General features: G+C 50.0%; 1 protein-coding gene and 1 pseudogene across 2 annotated transcripts in view; one reads left to right on the top strand and one right to left on the bottom strand.

The window, feature by feature from the left end:
• ATP2C2 (ATPase secretory pathway Ca2+ transporting 2) overlaps positions 1-22,409 on the bottom strand; it is a 61,474-nt gene extending 39,065 nt beyond the window's left edge. For both annotated transcript variants that reach the window (XM_053914490.2, XM_053914492.2), the window contains exons 1-4: positions 22,183-22,409; positions 5,601-5,711; positions 3,551-3,667; positions 991-1,080 (exon numbers count right to left, since the gene is read on the bottom strand). In XM_053914490.2, the coding sequence (XP_053770465.1) occupies positions 991-1,080; positions 3,551-3,667; positions 5,601-5,711; positions 22,183-22,281 (417 nt within the window). In that variant the 5' untranslated portion in view covers positions 22,282-22,409. The remainder of the gene's footprint in view (positions 1-990; positions 1,081-3,550; positions 3,668-5,600; positions 5,712-22,182) is intronic.
• Positions 11,493-20,339, top strand: LOC128779610 (double homeobox protein A-like; annotated as a pseudogene).
• Positions 22,410-23,625: the final 1,216 nt, after the last annotated feature.

Below are 23,625 nucleotides of genomic sequence, written 5' to 3'. Positions count from 1 at the left end.
TGGTGGTTGCCAGGGGCCAAGGAGGGGAAATGGGGAGCACCTGTTCCATAGGCCCGGGGTTTCCTTCTGGGCAAAGTGTTTCAGAACCAAACAGAGGCGGTGGCCGCACAACACTGTGAATGTCCTAAATGTCCCTGAATCGTTCACTTTAAAATGGCTGATTTTTTTATTATGAGATTTTTTCCACTTAAGTTAAAAAATTTTTTTTTTAAGATTTTATGTATTTACTTTTAGAGAGAGGGGAAGGGAGGGAGAAAGAGAGGGAGAGAAACATCAGTGTGCAAAACACCAATCTGTTGCCTCTCTCACACCTCCATCCAGAGACCTGCAACCCAGGCTCGTGCCCTGACCAGGAATCAAACCAGGGACCTTTTGCTTTGTGGGATGATGCCCAACCCACTAAGCCACACTGGTCAGGGCTTAAAAACAATGTTTTTTTAACAAGGTGCTCAATGGTTCTCTCTCTGTAATGGACTATAAACAATTACTCTTTTTTGTTTGTTTTTGGTTTTATTATTTTTTTAAACATCAATGTGTGGTTGCCTCTTGCGCACCCGCCACCAGGGACCTGGCCCACAACCCAGGCATGCGCCCTGACTGGGAACCAAACAGGCGACCCTTTGGTTCCCAGGCTGGCGCTCAATCTACTGAGCCACACCAGCCAGAACCAAACAATTATTCTTTGTACCACATTCACAGCCAGGATTGAGCAATCCCATCTTGGGACATGGGAGAGGAATTCATTGCAGCAGTGTTCCCAACAGCAAAGAATAGGAGGCACCTGGGTATCCACCAGCAAGCGATGGCCAGAGGAACCAGGACACCTCAATATGGGGGCAGAGAAGGATGTGGATTTGCTTTTCTTTCTTTCTGCTGCATGTTCCACTTTTTTCTCTATAGCCAAACTCTTTTTTTCCTTGCAAAATAAATAAGCAAACACCCAGTAAGCCACTGGGCGGCCGGGTGCTGCTCCCGGTGCGGCGCACTCACCACAGCGATACTGACAGCGTCCTCATACTTCTTCGTGAGGATGCTCACCACGGCAGAGGCCAGAAGCAGCAGGATCAGGGGGTTCTTAAACTGAAAAATGAAAGCGGGAGGGGTGGGTTCTTGTCTGTTCTTGCACAGAGCAGCCCGGGCTTCTTAGGGTGCAGCAGAGTGTGCGGGGCAGTTCCTCACGGCCAGGCTTCCAAGCCAACAAGCAGCAACCCAAGGGCTGGGGGAGAAAGACCACCACCGTTCAATGGTCCTCCTCCGCCTGAAGTGCCCCATAGGCTTTTCACTGACATTGGCTTCCTGGGGGCCACACAGCAAACAGGAGACGGTACCAATGGGGAGAGCACACCACATGCCACAGTGCCGCTCTGGCCAGGGACAATCGGACTCTTCCTGGCTCGTGGGCCCCCTTCTGAGCCCACAGCTACAGGGGGACAGGCAGCAAGGGGGTTGTTGAAAACCTGGTGATACACTGGAGAAACAGTAATAATAAAAACAAGAAACATATATTGGGCACAGGTACTTGTTACTATTCCTGTTTGGTAAGTGAGCAACCTGAGGCTCTGAAAGCAACTGAACATCCCAAGGATTCCTGTGGGCCAGACTGACTCCCAGGCCCGTGCGCCCACTGCTACACTCCAATCCGGGCGGGCGCGGGGCAACCTGCAGTAAGCAACTTATCGTGTGCTAAGCTTTCTTCTTCTGTGAAATTCAGAACACTGTTTATTCGTCCCACGTTTTACACAGGGCAAATTGGGGCTCAAGGCAGTTCAATAACTTGCTCAAAATCACAAAGCTGCAAAGTGGGATTTGAACCCTGACAGCCTGACATGAATAGGCCTTTGCCTCACGATTCCAGGGCAACACGTCTTGGTCATGCTAAGGTTGAATTCCTAATGGTGAGTCTTCTGAGCTGAAGAAGTAGGCCTGCCTTGTGAAGTGGTGAGTTCCCCGTCACTGGAGGAGACAGACAGGAGAAGCACGATGCCTTGCACATAGCAGGTGCTCAGCAGAAGTGACGAATTAATAAGTGAGTGCAGATAGACTTTGTGTACTCATCAAGGGGGTGGGCGGTGATCCTGCACGGATTCCCACAGAGGGAATAAACACATTCCCCACTCCTGGATGGGGAAGAGATTTCATTTGGAAAGGCCCTGGCTAGAAGCTGGAGGAGAACCTTTGGTGTGAGGTGTTGACCGGGCAGAGGCAGGAGGGAGGATGGCTGGGGAGCTGGGGGAGTGGGTCCTAGTGGAAGGGGTGGGCAGGGCAGACCTGAGGAAGCCCAGCTGGAGGAGGAAACTGTCCCCCACAGCCAGTATGTCAGCCTCCTTCCCTGGGCTCCACTTCCAGGAACCTCCCCTGCCTCCTTCCAACACTGGGGTTCCAGGAGGCTTCTGGGCTAGCCAGAGCCACCTCACACCCAGGAGATTTGCTGCCAACATGCATCAATGGATGACATCCCCAGTGCACTGAGAACCAACCAATGAGCAGGGTGGGGCCTAGAGGAGAGTGGAGGCTGAGGATACTCCAAGGAGCACTGTGATTGGTCCCTGAACCAACCAGTCAAGAAAGCTTTAAATTCGGAGCCAATAGAAGGCAGCTTCATGAAGCCTGGATGGGGTGTGGGGTGGGGGGCAGGGGCCACAAGAGACTGGAGAGCCAGGAGCAGGCATTGGAGGAGGGGTACAGAAGGTGGGGGTGGGGAACCAAGGCAATCTGAATGCCTTCAGGTATCTGCCTCCCACCTGGGGCTTTCTGAACTGGTATTGGTGGGTGATGTGATAACTTCTAGACTGGAACTTACAGACACGTATATTTCAAATTTTTCTTTCCTCTTCCCAGTGGTTTCCAGGCATTTGATGTGTGTGCCCTCCATTCAGCGCCCTGCCTGCACCAACAGCAGGCAGGCTCCGAAGGGCGAGGGCCCTGCAGCTGGGGGCCTGGCTTCACTGCTCAGCATCACCACTTACTGCTGTGTGACTTTGGGCTCCAGTTGCTGGATAAACAACAGGCCCCCCAGTTAGATTTGAATTTCAAATAAACAAGAAACTTTTTTTGTGGTCTCAGTAGGTCCCACACAACATTTGGAACCTACTTATACTAAAAGATTATTTTTTTTATCTGTCTGAAATTCCCATTTAACAGGATGTTCTGTGTCTCTATTTGCTAAATCTGGCAACCCACATGCCTGGGGAAATATTTCAGTTTCCTTGTATTCACCCATCTCACCTCAAAATGGGGATTAGGAGGAAGAGGAAGTTAATATTTATTCACTTACTTAGTTAGCATGGTGCCTAGCAGGTACAAAACTCTCTACTAACGTAACAACTACTATTCCCGACCACAGCTGCCTGGGGAGTTAGTGATGTACTCCTGGCCATCCCTCCTGCTGGCTAAGGGCAGCCTGAATGGGGGGAGTCATCTTTATCCTTGTAGGACAGCTGCCCCACGCCCCGGGACAGGTTCAAGGACACCCTCAGTCGATATTTACAGAATGAAAGGCTGCCCCACTCTCCCCAGTTACACCTGCAAAGAATGATGCCTCAGGTCCTACCTGATCCAGGTATTTCTTCCACATGGGTTCAGTGTTGTCAGCGACAAACTCATTCCAGCCGTGGACCAGCCTGCGCTGTGTCACCGAGAACTCGGACAGCCCATTCTCTAAGTCCACCTGGAGGGAGACAGTCAAGCACAAGCTCACCAGCGGGCCAGTAAATGTCAAGGAGCCCAAGTCACAGAATCCCCACTCTGGAGGCCAGCCACTTGCATGATGGACAAGGAAAATGAGCTGTCCACAAGGAAGAGGGGGCTTGTATAAAGCAAACAGGAGCAGAGAGAGAAAGAAAAGGCACAGTCCCATTCTTTTTCAGTTAGACCTCCCTCTTACCCTACAATTACAGCAGGAGAAACCACCCCAGGCCTAAATTTCAACAAGTGCACCTTGTCCCACGAAAATGCAGAAACACATGTTCTTCTTGAAAAAAAAAAAAAAAAAAACAGGCCTTGGGCATATAGCCACTGTAGAAAAAACAGTATGGAGTTTCCTGAACATAATGAAACAGCATGATGACACGACCCAGCAACCCACTTCCAGGTGTGGGTGTAGGTGTACCGGAGGGGCAGGAAGTCGGTCTTGAAGAGAGATTTGCAGACATCACTCACGGCATCATTCTCAATAGCCAAAAGGTGGAAGCAGGGGTTCATCCATGAGTGAACGAGCCAATCACGAAAAGACAAATAATGCATGACTCCACTTATCTGAAGTGTCTGGAGTAGTCAGATTCATAGAGGTGGAGGGGCCGGTGCCAGGGGCCGGGAGGAGGTGGAAATGGGACTTGCTGCTCAGTGGGTGTAGTTTTGCAAGATGGAGAGAGTTCTGGAGACGGTCGTGCAGCAGCAACACGGATGGACTCATCACTACTGAACTGTACACTTGCTAATGCCTATGACGGTACATTTTGTGCTGTGCATTTTACCACAGTTAAAAATAAAATTTAAAGAACAACAGAGAAAAAGCCTGTCCCTAGAAACAATACTCGCTGAAATTATTATATCATGCACGCATTGTGCCACCAGACACGATTTCAAGCTCTTTACACAACATGCCGTTAAAATAGCTCATTCGAGCCAGTAGTTATGAATGGAAACTTTGCTGCGAAGGTGTCCTTGTTTTTGAGAAGTTGACGAGACAGGCCTACCAGGTGGTAGAGGTGACTGGGAAGCTGAATGGATTTCCAGATTCCTTTCAAGAAAGAAAGAAACTCAAGCTCATTTTCTCGGTAGGGTAAAATGTCTAGGCAAGGAAAAAATATTTCCTTCCCCTCTTCACATACTAACTAGCAGGATTTGAATTTAAACAGACTTCTGAATTCTTCTCTAAGAAAGACGGGCATGGACACCGACATCCAACTTCCTTGAAATTGAGGCACATGCCCTTTTCTGAGTAAATTTTCATTTGCTTTCCCCAAGTGTGGTCAGTTATGAGTGAACACACAAACACAACATTATGTTTGCTCAGTCCCCTAGGTAAGGAAAATTAAAAACATAAAATATGCAACATCTTGTAGCCTCAGAGGAAAGCTTCATGGAGTGGAGGTGTTTTCCCATTTTGGGTATTTTTTAATAATTTTGTTTTATTTTGACTGGCTAGGAGTTCAAATTCCCTTGAGAAACTTGTGAGAATTTGGTTTCTGTGATTGGCAGCTCTGTGGATGATAAACGTTGAAGGGCGTGAATAGGAGGTGGCTGAGGGGTTGAGCTTTGGATTCACCTCCAGCCGTGCTACTGTGTAACTGCGTGGGTTACGGTTACGGCTTCTCTATACTATGTCTCTGATCAAGAGAAACACATAATCCAGTGTTTGGGGGCTGCCTGTTCTCTGGTAAGGGCCTGGTGAGAGTTAGTGCTGTTGACACCAAGGTTGGTAATATTCCACATGGGAAATCAGAATGGTTCAACTTCCATAGAATTATATATTGTTTAAACGACAATGAAAATGTATTATAGCACAGAATTCTAAAGTAGTGTTCAGGACTTTGTGATTTTTTTCTTCGTCATCTAAAAACTTCCTCACAACCCCCATCAAATGCAAATTCAATTCTTACGTGAAATGCTTCAGCCAAATCTTCTCTCTGGCATTTGCTGGCCTCCTTGGGTGGCAGAGCTACCACCGTCTTCTCCTTTTCGATGGCTTTCAACTCACATTGTTCATCAAACTGTGAAAAAAACAGGATGGCTGTTAAGCAAGTTGAGATTTGGTACTGACGCGTCTTTTTAAAGTATAACGTGCACACGGGAAATACACATAGCTTAAATGTACAGATCAAATTGTCTCAAACGGATCCACTTAACGAGCCTCCAAAACAAGGACACAGACATTGCCGGCCCTGGAAGCTCCTGCATGCCGCTAACCACCGGAAAGGGGATGGCGGTCACGATCTCTGTCATAGGTTAGTTTGGCCAGGGGTTGAACTTCTTATAAGTGGTCACACGTAACGCACACTGTTTCACATCTGGTTTCTTTCATTCAGCGTTGTTGCTGCGAGTCATGCAGAATGGGGCGTGCGGCAATGGTTTGCTAATTTTCATGGTCGCACTGTATCCCGTTGAATAGGCAGAGCAGCAGCGCCCCCTCTCCCCTGGTTTGGTGTATCCGTGGTTGCAGTTGCCCGCAGTCAACCACGGTCCAAAAATATTAAATACAAAAGTCCAGAAATAAACGTTGTATGAGTTTTAAATCGCTCGCTGTCCTGAGTCATGTGTCGAAATCTCATGCCGGCCCACTGCTCCCCTCCTAGGCCGAGAACTGCCCCTTTGTCCAGTGTTGGCGCGCTGCACACGCCCCCCACGCGCCAGTCACTCTCGCTGCCTCGGCGATCACAGTGCCCGTGCTCCAGCAACCTGGGTTTACTTAACACTGGCGCTAAAGCACAAGGGTAGTCAGATATGCCAAAAAAAATCATAGAGTGCAGCCTTTAAGTGAAAAGGTATGTATGTACAGAGAAAAATGTAGTATGTATAGGACTCAGTAGTATTCGAGGTTTCAAGCATTCACTGGGAGTTTTGGGACATACACCCAGCAGACAAATAGCGATGCTGGACATTTGGGTTGTTTCCAGTTGTTGGCTAATACTGATGCATCTGTTTTCAAAGCAAACTTATTTAACAGAATTGGAACTTACGAAGCTGACAGAGCAGGGCAGCAATTTACATATTTAGGACCCTGAACCTTGAATTTCTGGGATCCTCAATCAAGCATGCTGCATTTTATGAGAGTGCCCCCTGATGGTGACAGATGGTATTACAGCCTGTTCTGTGAGTTGTTTGGAATAACCCAAGAAAAGGGAGGAACCCAGCTGAGCTCTGGGTGTCTGACAGGCTTGGGAAGAAGCCCTACGAAATACCTGGAGGGCACGGGAGGGTATAACACAGAGGAGACCTCAGAATCATGAAAACTTGAAGTGTTTTTGCCAAATTATTCTGAGTATTCCTATACCCAGGACATGATAATCATCTTTTCCTTTTCTACCAGGTTACTGGGCTCTTGGAAGGAGGAAGGGGAGAAAGGCATTGGCTAATCTCTTCCCTCTTCTTTCAGCTAGAACACGGGTGGCAAATTCCTCTTCTTGCCAGAGCACATTCCCACACCTACCCACACACATGCGCACACACATACGCACACACACGCGCGCACACAGGGGATCTCCCGAATGCCTGACTGGCTTAGAGAAGCCCCGCCACCCACATCCATTCCGGGCGTGCTCCTCACTCACGCCTCTGACCAGGAAACGCAGCCTGACTCCTCGGGTCTTTCACCGGCTCCTCTATCATCGCGAGCTTTCCTTGAGTCACCGTGTGGTCACTACACAAGATTTACCTTTAGGAAAACCACGTCTCACAACGTGACACAGAATGTTTCCTTTGTTCCCAAGAACTGGTTCCGCCACACCAGATAAAATGCTCGGTTCTTGCTCACACCACAGACAGAGGGGGCCTGGGGGTTTAGGACCTGCCCCGTGGCTGGTCTTGGTCTTGCCATTTCTTTCCAGCCTTGACCACACCTGATTCACTCTTTGTGCAGCGTCCCAAGTGCCCCTGAAAAATGTAAACCCAGTCCTCTCCCCCATGCCCAGCTCTCTCTCTCTCTCTCTCTCTCTCTCTCATATACACACAGACACACACCATGCTTGAAACACCTGGAGAGATTCCAGTTGCTCTCGGGAGAAAACCCAACAGCCCTCCCTATGGCTTCAGCAGACCCCACCTCATGTCTACCCCCTACGCCCTCCTTTACAGAATCCTGGTCTTGTTTGGGGCAGCCTAGCTAGAAGCCCACTTCATAGGCCCGTGAGACACAGTGCTGTCCATTGGAGAAGTCCTGTGTCCCCCCCAGAAATGGGCCCTTCCAGTGGCCCTGAAGGAATCCCATGCGCACTTTCCTGGCTACCGCACCATAGTCTAAAGCAGGGATTCTCAGCCGGGAGCCAGTTTGCCCCCAGGAACTTTATAACACCTGGAGACGTGTTTGGTTACCATAACTGGGGGGTGAGGGTGCTACTGGCATCTGGTGGGGAGAGGCGGACATGCTCCTGGCCCCCTACAGTGCACAGGACAGCCCCCCACAAGGAGTGGTCTAGAACAAAATTGTCAGTCGTACTGAGGGTAAGAAACTCCATTTTTGAGACAGATGGACTAGTCTGTCTCTTCCCAGACCAGATTAGTCAACCCACTCTACCCTCTGTGCATTCAGTAAATATTCCACAAAGAACTGGCAACCTAAAGAACCAGAGGGACCCAGAAGGTGTGGTGGCCCCAGCCCCGGTGGAGATGGTATCTCTCCTTGTCTTGCTGAGGACTGTCTCTGAGCGGTCAAGGAACCCACAAGGGGCCCACAAGGGTGCGTGGAGACTTGCATCCATGGGTTTTTAATAAATGCCATAACTGCAGGAAGGAAAATTGTGAATTCTATTTTTTTAAATCCCCCTTGATTGGCATTCGACACTAATCTCAAATAATTTCTCTATATTTTAACTTTTTTAAAAAGGTCTATCAACAGATAAATTGTTCTAAAAGGTGGTCTCTTCATACACTGGAATACTATTCAGCTGTGAAAAGGAGATTCGGACACACGCTACACAAGGAGAGTATTTGAGTGAAACAAGCTGGTCACAAAAAGGACAAGGACTGTGATTCTACTTGAATGAGGTACTTAGAACCAACAAATTCACAGAGACAGAGAGGAGGATGGTGGCTGCCAGGGGAGGAGGGGCGAGTTAATATTTAATGGGGACAGAGTTTCAGTTAGGGACAACGAAAAAGTTCTGGATGCACGTGGTGGTGATGGTTACAGAGCAATGTGAACGTACTTAACGCTGCTGGACTGTACATTTAAACATGGTTAAGGCAGTAAATGTTACATATATTTTACCACAGTGAAAAAATCCAGGTCAGCAACAACGAAAATACTGAAGAACCCATTCCCCTGCCGGCGTGGGTCCAGACTAGCCAGCGTTCCCACCCTTTCTCGGGAACCCGTGGGCTCCGAGAGGCACAGGGCTGTCCGTGTGCGGGGAGCCGGCCGAGTAGCTGAAAGTCTGTGTGGCTCCGGGGGAGGGATGGGGCCGGGCCGGGGGTGGGGGCAGGGGAAGCTGGCTGAAGAGACTCCTGCCCTGGGGGCAGAGTCTGAGCCCCCAGCGGGAAGGTACCTTCACTCTGCAGGCATGTGACCAAGAGAACTGAAAACAGGGACTCAGGTGAATATGTGTTCATGGATGTTCATAGTGGCACCATGCTCAGCAGCTCACATGTCCAACAATGAACTGTAGATGAGCAAAATGAGCGCTATCCATACAACGGAATATGATTCAGCCCCAAACAGGATGAAGTGCTGATCCATGCCATGTTATGAATTGAACTGTGTCCTCTCAAAACACATACCTTGAAGTCCTAACCCCAGTACCTGGGGGAAGAGGAACGGGGAGTGACTGCTAATGGGTGTGAGGTTTCCTTCAGGAACGACGAAAACGTTCTGGAGCCCTCTCGGCGGTCCCACAGAAGTAGTGGGCGCGCAACGTTGTGAATGCCCTAGATGCCATTGAATTGTTCACTTTAAAGTGGTTTATTTCATGTTATGTGAATTGCACCTCGATAAAATAAAAAGTGAAGCCATTTTCACGTCACAGACAGGAGCTCCCTCCACAACCTTGAACTACCTGGAGGTCTCAGGCCTCCGCCCGCCCCACCTCCAGTGGCCATCCTTCTCCTCAGTCTCCACTCTCCCCCCGTGAGCGTGTCAACACTGTTTTAGGTTTTCCACCTTAACCAGAATCCCCTGTATGGGCTACACACTGCAAGTGGCCACACTCATGCCTCTCACATGCCATAGTCAAGCTCAGGAACAAGTGGTCTGCACTCGCGTCTTTGATTTCTCACCTCCCATCCACCTCTCAGCCCACTTCCTGGGGCCTCCCAGGTCCCTCCCATGTTCCAAGGCTTCTGGGACATGGCCTGGGACCCAAAACATCGCCAGTGAGGGCCCGCTCTGTCTCACTGCAAGGCCGTCTGTCATTCTCAGAAAGCAGAGCTCTTGGACCCGGAACTGAGCACGTGGCCTCTGTCCCCTGCCAGCAGGTGGATGACCTTCTCAGGACACTCAGGTGTGGTCCTCTCTCTCTTAAGAGCACACAGTTTGGAGACGTCTGTCTGGTTTGAATTATAGCAGTTCCGTTGGTAACGAGAGAGGCACATCCGGGTGGAGGCCAGGTGCCCTTGGCGGTGCCCTTGTTTCCTGCTCCCCATCAAGCCCAATCCAAGTGTGGAGCCACCCTTCCCTTCTCTTGTGTGTCTCCTTTTCTAAAGTCCTTTTTTTATTGAGGTGAGATCCACAAACAAAATGAACCATTTTGCAGAGTTCAGTGCCATTGTCCACATACACCTTGTTGCCCACCCACCACCTCCATCTAGCTCTAAGACATTTCTGTCACCCCAAAGGAGACCGCGCCCCATGATCAGTCACTCCCCATTCCCTCCCCCCAGCGCCCGGCAGCCATCAGTCTGCTGTCTGTCTCTACGGCTCTACTACTCTGCATTATTTCACACAAATGGAATTGCACAGCATGTGCCCTTTTGTGCCTGCTTTGTAACCCCCAAAGTACGGTTGGCCACGGCTGACAGACCCACACTGGCACCCCAGGGCAGGCGATGGTGAATGGGGTCTTCCTGAGCCCCAAGGAAATAGTGTGAACAAGGACGTCTTAGAGTGTTTTCACTGAGCAAAGACAGCTCAGTGCCAATATTTGACCTAGTGGAGGCGTCGGAGGGAACCGCCAGGGCAAACATAGCACCGCTGAGAGATGAGCTGGCTGAGGGAGGAGCAGGTGGCACCTGGGGGTGGACCAGCCTCCCTGAGCCAGAACCGAGCTTTCTCTGTCCTTCCATTCAGCTCAGAGATTTGGTTCATTTCAAATACTGACTGAGTTAGACCCCAGTGATTACTTCCGTGTTTAACGACTGACACAAATGTTTATTTCTTCAATAAGTTTGTCCAAAACCTCCCCTTGGCTGCCTCAGATGCCCCCTCCTGAAAGTGGGGGTTATAACAGCGGGGACTGCAAAGTTGGAAAACCACTGGGGTCTTGTAAAAATGCACCTGCTGCGGGCTGACCCCAGGCCAGCCGAGGAGTGGAGCTCAGCCCCCCGGGGTTCCTAACAGCCCCAGGTGGTTCTCACAGGCAGCCAGAGCCCAGCTGAGGACACTTGGCTGGGAGACACATTCAAACAGCAGCCCCATGGGGTCCTGTTCTTAAGGGGCCACCGTGTTGGGAGACAGAAAAGCCCGGGGCCAGCAGGCCACGCACCAGGTGGGGAGCGCCCAGGGCCCTGGAGGGGAGCCGCGGGAGTCCAAACAGCGAAGGGAGGTCCTTCTGCTTCTAGAGGAGAAGTGAGGGTGAGGCCCCAAGTCTTTCTGGCAGTTGGACAGTCAAGGGAAGGAGACGACAATGAAGGGGTACCCAAGAACAGCTAACGTCGTCATCATGATAAAACAGCACAGCCCTCCCTGACTGCAGCGATCAGTGCTAAGGACACAGCAGATGTAAACGCTAATGCTGGCTGTCAGACGTCCTGCCAGCACTGGACTCGCACCATCTCATTCCGTCATCACGGCCGCCCTTGGACGTGGGTGTGGTTTCTGTGCCCACCCTACAGGTGAAGAAATGGCTGAACTGGCCGGCTCCCCAGCCAGCACCTCCGTCACTGCCCTGTAAAAACACGAGAAAACTTCTTTGTGTGTTTTACGTGCTGTGCAGATGGAAGGAAACAGGAAAACATTTCTGGGTCTTCCAAGCAGAGCAGAGGGAGGAGACGGTGGGAGTGGGAGATAAGCTGAACCCGAATAATGCTCCCAACTAACACCCACATCCTAATCCCCGGAACCTGTGAATACACGACCTTAGGTGGCAAAAGGGACTTTGAGTATGTGATTTTGTCACAGATTTTGTGATGGGGAGATGATTCTAGACGATCTAGTGGGCCAGTATCACAAGGGTCCTTGTTTATGAGAGGGAGCAGGAGGGTCAGAGATGGACACGTATCAACAGAAGCAGAAGCTGGAGGGATATGGATACTGGCTTTGAAGATGAAGGAAGGGGCCATAAGCTGAGAGATGCAGGCGGCCTTTGGAAACTGGAAAAAAAAAAAGGCAAAGAAACAGACTTTCCCCTAAAGACTCCAGAAGGAATGCTGTCCAGCTGACACCTTGATTTTGGCCCTCTGAGACCTGTGAAAGAGTGTGTACAGTTTTATGTGCCCAGTCTGGCTGTTTGTTACAGCAGCCCCAGGAAACTGACACACCGTCACCATAAGCCCCGGGAAGGAACCCTGCTGCTCCCAGACTCCTAGTCCTCCCTCTGCCCAGCTCATTGCTGCCCCGCTTGACCCTCAGCACTGGACCATCATCCTCAGTGGGAAGTGGCTGGTCTTACACCTGAGTGACCAGCACAGTGCTTGGCAAATAGAAGGTGCTTAAATATGTTTGTGGAAGGGAGGGAAGATGAGGCAAGTTCTGAGCTGCCCAGAAGGGCTCAGTGCCCTGGGCTAGGAGCCACACAAGGACTAGAGGGCCGGTGAGCGGCAAGGACATTGTGCGTGCAGACGGCCTGAGAGGCAGCAGTTAGAAGTCTCGGGCATGGCTTACAAAGCTTGTGCTACTTCTTTTTTTTTTAATTTTTATTTAAAAAATTAAATTGATTTTAAAGAGAAAGAGAAACATTGGTTGTTCCTCTTATTTATGTATTCATTGGTTGTTTCTTATATGTGTGGTTGTATCTATCTGGTATGCGCCCTGACCAGGGATTAAACCCACAACCTTGGCATAACAGGACGACGCTCTAACCAGCTGAGCTACCCGCTACACTGTTTCCCTCGGTGATGGCTGAGCGACTGCCTGCTGCTGTGGCCAGTACAGCCCGCCCAGGTCCAGGCACAGTCTTCACGCCTCACTCACTCACTCCTCCATTCACCAACTTCTTACTGCGTGCAAGAAACTATGGTATGCCTGGTGCCTCGGGAAAGCAGACATAGTCCCTGGCCTAACTGGAGAAATTGTATAAGCAAATTTATTGAAAAGAATAACTAGGACTAGTAGGAAAAAAAATAATAAACCATAGAAGTACCAGAAGAAACCACGGACTCCATTAAAAAAAAATCTCAAGGTGAGAAAGGACTTTGTGAGCTCAAGACAAAACCAGATGCCATGGAGGAAAAGACTGATAGATTCACTCCATAAAGATGGGATTGTCTTCTGTGGAGAGCACTGCACGCTCAGCCTGCAGGGGAAAATGCAGTGGGGGAAATTTGCAGCACTGACAAAGAAGACTCTTCCCAAATAAAGAGCTCTCACCGATGAAGACGGAAAAGACTACCAGCTCATGGCTGTAGGACATGGGCAAAGGATAGAAGCTCAGCGTTCACAGAAAGGGAATGATAAGTAACTCAAACATGAAGAGATCATCAAATTCACTTAAAGTCAGAGGCACATATTTAAAAGACTCCAGTATACCATCCTTCATGTCTCTGATAGGCCAGGTTTGAGAAGTCAGTAACTTGAGGTGCTAGGGAGAGGTGGTGGGGGACAGAGCCTCTTGTCTGGTGAGGGGGGAATCAGGACAAGTCCTAATGGAGGGCTACTTGGCAGCAGCAAAGTTGAAAATGGACCAGTTCTAGTAGTTTCTTTTTCACAGACACTGACTGCAGGATAGTATCCATTTACTCAGTGCAATATTGTCTCTAGCAACCAAATATTGGAAACGACCCTCACGCCCACTGGTAAAGAATGGGACTGGATGGGTCGTGGTGCCGCCATCACCTGAGGTGTTATGCTGCCACTGAAATGCCACCAAGGGCTGGCTGAAGGCTGAGACTTCTCCCTTCTGACACGGCTCCCGGCAACTCTACAAGCACAATGGATCGCAGATGAAGCTGCACCAAATTCACAGAAGATCAGTTGAAAATCCTCATCAAAGCATTCAATCAAAAACCTTAATCCAGGTTACTCTATCAAGCAAAAGCTTGCTCTAGAAATGGACACTGAAGAGCCTGGAATCCAGATTTGGTTTAGAATCGAAGAGCTGGGCACCGAGTCCAGAAAAGATCAGAACCTGAGGAGGACATGGAAGCAAGACAAACAAAGACCGCCCAGTGGAGAAGGTTCACAAGGGAGAAGGTAGACGGTGTCGTGCTGTCTGCACTCCCTTCCGCTCGCACACCCTCGCCATGGCATGGTGAGCAACGCTTATCCTGGGACTGGCTCCAGAGAGCGACTTGCTAAGGAAAACGGGGTTCCAGACTCAAGAGTCCAGATCTGGTTTCAAAAGCAAAGATCTAGACTCCATGTCCAGAGGAAAGAAGAATGTGATGAGCATTTAGAACAGAAACAAACCGGGAACGAGGTCTTAAGACACAAGAGGGTTCAGGGCACAGAAACCACACACAATGGCTCCCATCTCATTGGCAAATGTCTTATTTCTCTGAGGCTGGAACAGGACGGACCCAAAGATAATTGGTGTCATCCTCCTGGGCTCCAAATCGCCCTCACTCTTCCTAGGAAAATACCCTTCTAAACATACCTTCAGCTTCTCCAGAAGCTGAGCCTTCTGGACACAGTAAACAGGACTTCAGGAGGCAGGCAGACACACGGCACCACGTAGCCCTACCGGTGTAGCCTGGCTCCACAGTTCAGCAGGTGTCAAGGGCCATGAAAATAATTCCTGTCTTTTAGAAAAATAACATCATGGCCCTGGCTGGTGTGGCTCAGTGGATTGAGAGCCAGACTGCGGACCAAAGGGTCACTGGTTTGAATCCCAGTCTAGGGCACATGCTTGGGTTGCAGACCAGGTTCCCAGTAGGGGGTACGCAAGAGGCAACCACACATTGATGTTTCTCTCCCTTTCTTTCTCCTTACCTTCTACTCTTTCTAAAATAAATAAATAAATAAAAATCTTAAAAAAATAACATCATGAAAGTTTTTTATGATAACTTTCCTATATGAAAAACATTAAATATATACTGAAGTGTAGCCTGCACACAGTCATATGCACCAACCTGGGTGCCTTCCTGCACATGCGTACACCCGAGGAACTCCCACCGGGACCGCAGCACTGAATCTCTCTTGCTCCGGACGTCCCCTCCTGCCCTGTCCCGGCTGAAACCCTGCGAAAGCTGACCCCCATTTGGACTCCTGTCAACATGGATTTGCTCTGCCTATTTTGGAACCCCAATTAAATGAAACCAGACTCATGTACTCTTATGGCTGGCTTCTTTTATTCAATGTCATTTTAGCAAGATTTGTCTGTGTTGTTCCCTAAACCTGGTTCCATAACTGTAACTCATTCTCTTTTGTTGCTGTGTGGTATTTCACCTATTCCCCTGCGTGGGTATCCCATAATCTATTTAACAATTTGCATGCGATTGGGCACTTAGGTCCTGTCTGGTTTGGCCTGTTAGACACAACACTGCTATGAACAGTCTTTGAGCAGACACAAGCCCTCGGCTCTCCTGGGCACATACCCAGAAGTGGAACTGCTGGGCCACAGGTATACACTTTTCTAGTAACAGTAGACACTGCCAATCACTGCCACCCCCCAAGGGGTGGTGTCACCAGCAATAGATTAGGAAGGAAAAAAGTACACAATATTGTAACACATTAGCCTTATGTAAAACAAAAAGGAGAAGAATATGTATTTGCTTCTTTATAAGGCATATCTCAAACTGGGCCTGGAAGACACAGGCAGTGAGAGGCTCCGACTGGACCCCCTTTTGTACCTTTTTGAATCTTAAGCCACAGTAAGAACTGATGATGCAAAGAAGGAAAAACCAGTGCTGATGAAGCCTGGAGGCAGAGCCGGTGCAGGAGGGGAGGGGGCTTCCTAGTAATAGGGATGCTCAGAAAATGAAAGAGCAGATGAACAGATGTTAACTCAGGAAGGTGGAGAGAGGAAGAGCCCCAGGCAGGCCACAGTGCGGGCGAAGGCCGTGCCCACAGGCGCCAAGAGGAGGCCACTCTGAGCACTGTGGAGCACAGAAAACAGGGGCTCAGAGCCTGGGCCAAGAGCCTCACAAACAAACTCAAGGGCCTGCCCAGCACCGTTTAAAGTTAGCAGAAAACCCCCCTAAATACAGTAGACTTGGGGAGGGAGTATCGCTGGGCTCACATCTCACCAATGTGGGCTCTGATTCTAGTTACCCTGGCTACTGGCTCTGTGATCCTTGGCAAGTCCCCTGACTGCCCTGAGTCTCAGCTTTCTCCTCTGTGAACTGGGGATAAGGAGCCCCATACTGAGGACTGCTGAGGCGGGCAGGGCTTCTTCAATCCCAGCTTCAGGTCGAGATGGGTTTCAGAGGTGTTTCCCAGTTCTTGCAGTTATATCTAGGTACCGTCTGTGATGTGCGTGTGTGATGGTGGTACGCCCCCAGGCAGCAAAGAACTACGACAGAACAAAATGAGACATCCAGAGTTCGCATCTTGCTCACTGGTGGCTGGTGCGGTCAGGGGCCAAGTGAGGAGGTGGCCGAGCTAGGCGGCGGCCAGTTCAACGCAAGCCAACAGGTGGCTGGCAAGGTGAGGACACGGGTTTAGTACAGGAAGACTGTGCAGTAAGTAAATATGCCGAGGGACATGGGAACTGCCCTTCTCACTGGGGGTACAGGGAGTTATAAATACAGAAAGAGCTGGCACTGGCCTTGTGGAACTTACTGGATGGGGATCTAGGGTTTTACACACCCACGTGCGCATGCGCACCTCCTCTGAGCGGGCCCAGAAGCCACAACACCCCGATAGTGTGAGTACATCTCACACCAGATCTGGTTCTCCGTGCCATTCCTGCAGTAAAAAGAGTCTAGAATCCTGGGACAGATGCTGAACCAGGGAAGGTACCAAACTAGCCTGGGATTTCTTATTACACCAGAAAGTAGGGACAGGCTCAAAGAATGATGAAAAAAATGTCCAGAATTCACAGACATCACCATGAGGGGGCTACTGTTGGCCAAATCTGGGATGATCTGAGCATCGAAATCAAAGACAGGAGCAAATTTCCACGTGCTTAACAAACTAGGAATCCATGACTTCTCAATGACGCATGAGTGAATAAGTAAACGACCAAATCAATAGAAGAAAGGGGTAGCTCTTCCTTACGCCAGAGCACCAGGTGATGAATGAGGGAGGAATGAAGGGACTGGAACACCAGGGTAAAAGTAAGTCAGGGACTCCGGCAAGGCGCCTCAATAGATACTAAAACTGAAGAGTGAGAATGGTCTGAGAAACAGGCTACTGGCACAGCCTCAACTGTCTCTCCAGAATGCTTGTTACTTACAACAGGGAAGACTTTACACAAGAATGAAGCCTGGCCGGTAGGAGCGGAGAAAACTCCAGCATAGCATTCAGGCAGCCCTGGTCCCAGTTCCTGGGGGCGTGGTACTACCCTGGACAAGTCACTGCACTGTCTGAGCCCCAGATTTCTGCAGGGATGTTGGTAGGGATTCAGAATAAATGGTGCCTCCACAGATGTTCATTGGAATGTTGTTCTGATCATTAAGACAGGAAACATCTAGATGCCCATCAATAAGGGTGGATTAAATAAAAATGCCTACACGGCAAGAACACCGCTCCTGACTTGTTAATACTGCAGGAATGACTCCATGTATGTTTTTAAAAACATACAGGGCTGGATGTGAATGATAATTACTGCGATCAGGTGCTGCCCCAAATGCTTCCTGCCACCATTCCCCTCCACCACAGATCCCTGACGTGTACGGAGGGAATAACAGAGGCATGGCAAACTGAGGACTTTGCTCCAGGCCTCACCGCTGGCAAGTGGCAGGACCAGAAGCTGCATCCAGGTAACCTGGATGTCAGACTCTAATGCTCTTAACCACAGCCTTTCTAGAACTGCGCAGAAAAGGGGCCAGGAGAGCCCCTGCAAACAGTAATCTGATTACTGCCAGCTGATTAGAGGCAAACAGTACCTACCCCTGTCCACACACAGACCAAGAAAGGGAGTGGGAGCAACGTGGGGGAGTGAAGGAGTTTCACACTGTACAAAGTTTTCTTGTGGTTTATGAAAAGCAATTATGCCAAGTTTAGAAATGAAAAAAGAAAGGGAAGGAAAAAATATGTGTAGTTCCTGGTTCACAAAAGATAGGAGGTTAAAAAAAAAACTAATATGAGCATAATTCAATGAAGGTGAAACTGTGGCTCAAATGTCAATATGCTGGTATTTGGGGGAAGGCCACACAGAGAGAGGGACAGTCACCATACATTGGTGACAACAACCGCAGATACACTAAAGGGAAGAGTTTCTTAGTGGCTTGGCGAGAAGAACAATGGAGTCATCATGCAGCACGTGCTGGGGCGTCCCTGCGTCACCCCTACAGTGATGAGCCCTGGAGAAGCGCCGTCGCATCGCTGGCAGGACTCCACGTGAGCCCAGTCTTTGTACACAGCAACTGCCACAGCCGACGAGCACCCAGTATGGTAATCAAGAGCGACTGAAGAAATATTCTTCCCGCAATGCCCAGCTCGCCTTATCTTCAGGTGAACCAGCCAGTCCACAGTTAGCCGTGGACGGCCTGTCAGAGGTTGCTTAGCTGGCAGCCGTGCTCAAGCAGGAGGGTGGTTGTTCTAAACTAAACTAGCAAACAAGTTCTTGGGATATTGAACATTTTGTACATGTACCTGTAATTACACATTCTCAGCACAAGCATTATCAAAATCTAATCAAAAAGTGTAAATAAAGACTAGAACTCGAGACTGATAAAAACTGTAGCAAACTGTAGGTAACTCCGAATCAGTCCATGTGTCAGGTATGTGGTGGTTTTTATGTGAATGATCTCATTTAAGAAACTATTTGTTCCTACTACTGTGGTAGGCAGCCTCTAAGACAGCCCCCAATCATCTCTGCCTCCCCATATACACCCTTGTAATCCTGCCCCTTGGGAACAGGCTAGCTAGACCACTCATCCTTGGGGAAGCATCCTTGAGGCAGGATTAGAGACCAGGGTCAGAGACCTGCAAACAACCACAGGAGTGAGCCTGCAAGCTGGTCCTTCCCCCTTCCATTACCCAAGTGTGCTGGAACCCAGTCTTCACCCTCTCCAGCCCCAGGACGAGAGTGCAGGGTGGAGCCATGCAGTCTTGGTTAAGAGATGGGAGCCCTGAGGGTCAGAGATAACTTCCGCAGAGTCATCCTGCAAGCAGGAATTTCTGGTCCAATGTTCTTCTTACCCAACAATCAGGTCAGCAAGGAGAAGCTTTTCCCCCAGCAATTAAGGGGGTTTCTCCTACACCTCTCTTTTCAATCCGCTGGAAGTGCAGCCAGGGTGAGGTATCTTTGGAGGAACGGGAACCATGCTTACCTCTAACTCTGGCTCCACCCTAGCCCCCATCTCCACCACCTGTCCCCGCCCAGCTACTCTGCTCTTTGTTCTCCATCATAGCAGACCGGAGACCCCTGGGTTGTAAACACTAACACTTCTCTCGAACTGAAGAGACCCAGGAGGAGACACGGCGGGTCCTCAATAATAACAACAATAACGGGGCGACTTGGCAAAGAGCTCGGGGGGGTTGAGCGATCGCCCAGGACGCCACATACAACATGTGCCCATAGAAGAGTTAGGACTACTGTGGAAACAACCACTGCAGCAAACTTTGCTTCTTTCGAATTTTCTTCAGAGGAAAAAAAGTTCAGACTGGAAGGTGTAAGTGTGAGAGCAAAGGAGGTGTTCGAGCTGTGAGCTGAGCTGGCAGTAAACAGCCCGCCTCACCCAGCCCGCCTCCCTCCCTCACTACACCCCCCATTTACCTTTATTGCAGTTTCCCGGGTTTGCACAAGGCCACCCTTAGAGACAGGACACTTTGTTTCTCAGCCTGCCTTTGCGGTCATCAGTATGCCTGGTTGCCTGGGTCATCTGTATGCCCGTCACGCTACACTGCCAAGTTGTCACACACCTGTTCAGGGTGAAGCTGAGAACACAGGTTCATGACCAGGTGGGTGAGCCCTTGCCCCTCCACACCTACAGACAGGTCAAGACCTGCCCCACCCTTGAAGGCCCCTCTTAAAAGCTTTGGGGGAATGCAGTTCACTCTGGTGCAGAGCTCAAACCCACTCCAGCATCTCTGTTCGTGTTATTTCATACCTGGCACACCTACTTGATACCTGGGGGCACCTGGACGCCTCATAAAATCTGGTCGTAACCAAGTACACATCAGGAGGGTTTGAAAAATGCCCAGCTCAATGCAGAAATCAGGTAATGAAAATTAAAAAATATAGAAAAAGAATGTAGAAAAGGCAACCCCCCCCCCCAAAAAAAAAGCCCTGGCTGGTGTGGCTCAGTGGATTGAGCACTGGCCCGAGAACCACAGGGTTGCAGGTGTGATTCCTAGTCAAAGCACATGCCTGGGTTGCGGGCCAGGTCCCCAGATGGGGGCACGCAAGAGGCAACCGCACATTGATGCTTCTCTCCCTCTCTTTCTCCCTCTCTACACCTCTGTCTAATAATAAAATACATAAAATATTTTAAAAATGTAAAAAGGCAACCATGTTGGCAAACTAACAAAACACACCGTACTGCATATAAGTAGACAAATGGATTTTGGTGAAATGATGAAACTCTATACCCAACCCATGTTTAACCCACACACCGCTTCAGAAAAACAGAGCTTTGAGAATTGCCAGTTACACAGCCCCGTGTCTATCACCCTAGCGCCAGAATTCACATGATAAAGTGCACAGGTATTTAGGAATCCAGCAACCAACCAAAGTGTTTTGACTATTGTCATTCTTTGGGAAGAAAATTAAACATTTGAAATCAAGTCTTTCCAGCTGATCTTTTTCATTAAACAAGTAAATTTAGCCCTGGCTGGGTGGCTCGCTTGGTTGGAACCTTGTCCTGTACACCAGAAGGTTGCAGGTTCCGTCCCTGGTCGGGGCACTTACGATCAATGTTTCTCTGTTTCTGTTCTCTCCCTTCCTTTCTTTCTCTCTCTCTCACCACACCCCCCCCCCTTTCTCTCTAAAATCAGTAAATATATCCTCTTGTGAGGATTAAAAAAAAAATAACTTCGTGTTTCCCCTTCACCATTCAGAAGGCAGCGCTGTACTCTCACGGGCACCTGCACAGGAATTTTAGTTTTGAATGACTGATTAAGCTGAAAACGCAGACACTGCAATGTCCCAGAGATGCTTTTGCAGAAGTTCAGCGCCGCCCCCCCCTCCCCCGCTCTTGTGTCATGCTGTGAGTTCTGTGGACAAGCTAAGGAGAAAGTCGTAGGGTCACCAGTCACCACTGTCACTTCTGGCTTTTCCAGGTGGGCTTTTTTGGGACAGCTTTGTCACAGTTTGTCAGCTGGTTAAAACTCCCCTCCTGGAGACACCTGTTGATTTATCCTAGAGGGTCACCTGGAGGTTGTGAAGTCAACATACAAATCCCAGTGGTTTTTAAAAAGGACGCTGGAGATATATATGAGAAGCAAAGTGGGGAGGCCTGGCTACTGTCACCTTGCTTGGCACCATTACTGCCACTATTGGTAAAACATGTGCCCTACAGCTTTCTGTTGCTGCTGTCTTTTACATCACTCCCCCCTCCCCCCAGTTCAAGTAGCTTTTAAAAATCCCTATAGCAGCCTAGGTGTTGGAGACCCAAGAATTTCAAATCTTGGAAGTTGGAGAAGCCTAGGGTCGTTTGCTAGCTGTGTACACTTTGAGGGACATATTTAACGTGTCTTGCCTTCGGTTTCTTTTAATATACTTTTATTTTATCTATTTATTTTAATTGGTTTTAGAAGGAGAAAGAGACATCGATTTTGTTGTTTCACTTGTTTATGCATTCATTAGTTGCTTCCTTTGTATGTGCCCTGACTGGAGATCGAACCCGCCACGTTGGCGTATCAGAAGGACGCCCTCAATTTCGCATCCACAAAATGGGCTGGAGGCGAAGGGCTAAGTGGCGAGGGTGCTTGGCCCAGAGCAGAAACTCTAGCGAGCTGGTGTTGCTATGAAGACAGCTTCTCTCTAGAATCAGGGGGAGGAGGGCGGGTTGGAGGAGAGCATCCCGCTGCGCGACGACGGGATTTTGGGGTGGGGTGAGGTAGGGTGGAGGGTCGGGTCCCCTGTCCTGCGCCCGGTGGGCCAGACTCACCAAGGTTTCCAACTCGCCCCGCTCCAGCGGCTCGTACTGATGGCCCGCGCCCGAGAAGCCGAGTTTCTGCAGGAACTTGGAGAAGCGTGTCTCAACCATGGTGAGCGGGCGGAGGTCCCTCGCCCAGCCGCCGGTCCCGCCGGCGGCCGCCCCTGCGTGAGTGTCTCGATCCCTAGCGAGGCCCGGCCCGGCTCTGCGTTCCCAAGCCTCCTGGGCCAGGTCCAGGTTACCAAGGAGCCGCCTACCTGCCCGCAGCAGGTGAGGCCCCGCCCCAGGGCGGGGCTGCGCACCCCAGCGCACCCCAGCGGCACTCTGCGCACCTGGCCCTGCCCCGCCCCGTGATTTCTCCAGGAACTCTCAGCAGAGCAACGACCCACGGAGACCCGGGGAGCTGCAGCGCGCCTCAGAACTTGGGCTGTTTCCTAAACTTGCCAGATCATGAGAATCACCTGGACTGGGGATGGGGGGAGGAGGATGAGCAAACGCTTGTTTAAAATGCAGATTCCCGGACACCTCCTTGCCCTAAGTCCTTGGGTCTGGAGCGGGCTGGAAAGCAGGACTTTAACAGGTGCCCACGGAATTCTGGGGAACCGAGTGGTGAACCCCAAGGCGCTGGGAGCACGGTGGACAGGAGCTGAGTCAGGCTCCTACCACAGCCGCATTCTGAGCAGTGGTTCCCTGGTCTGTAATGAAATAAGGCCAAGACCTGACCTGGCCGGGTGTTGGGGGATGGGGGTCTGGCGCCTTGGGAGTGAAACCCAGGAATGGGAAGGGAGTTTGAGGGCCCCCTCCCCCAGCCTTTGTGCTCTGTGTAGTCTTCTGAGCCCTGAGCCCTTTATTCTCATCTGCAGAATGGGTTTCTGCAGTTGACAATTGTGGGACCTTGGGCAGGTTCCTTAAATTGTCAGAGCCTTAGTTTTCTCATCTGTAAAATGGTCACCATGACAGTGCTGCCTTCCTGGTAAAATGGGGAAGACTTAGGGGACAGAGTTGCATTGGAAGGGCCCGGGGCATGGGCAGGGCTTGGCACGGGGTGACTCGTGGTACCATCACCATCACAGGGAAGCTGCTGGGCTCAAATGCCTCCCACAGTCTGCGAGTGAATGTGCAGTGTAGCTGGTGTCCAGCCTCCAAGGGGATGGATTGAAAAGGGTAAGGGCTTTGGCTTCATACGGGAGTAGAATCCATAAGACCCACCACTTAGTAGGGAGGTGGCTTTGGACAAGGTGGCTTTTCTCATCTATAAAGGGGGGTGACTTAAGGACTCACCATAGGACATGGCATGTGTATCTGTCCATTAAATTTTGCTGCCCCTTTCCGGCAAATATTTGTCACCTACCTCACCTGCAAGGAGTGGCCACCTCAGCCCCATTCAACCTAATGGGAAGTTCTGGTGGCCCTTCTTGTTTATCCTGCCTCTTTACAGAAACAAAAGGATTGTGC

The sequence above is a fragment of the Desmodus rotundus genome, chromosome 12 (genome assembly GCF_022682495.2).
Source record: "Desmodus rotundus isolate HL8 chromosome 12, HLdesRot8A.1, whole genome shotgun sequence".
In the NCBI taxonomy this organism is placed as follows: Eukaryota; Metazoa; Chordata; class Mammalia; order Chiroptera; family Phyllostomidae; genus Desmodus; species Desmodus rotundus.
The sequence above is the reverse complement of the archived record's forward strand: the minus strand, read 5'-3'. Positions and strand labels throughout refer to the sequence as shown.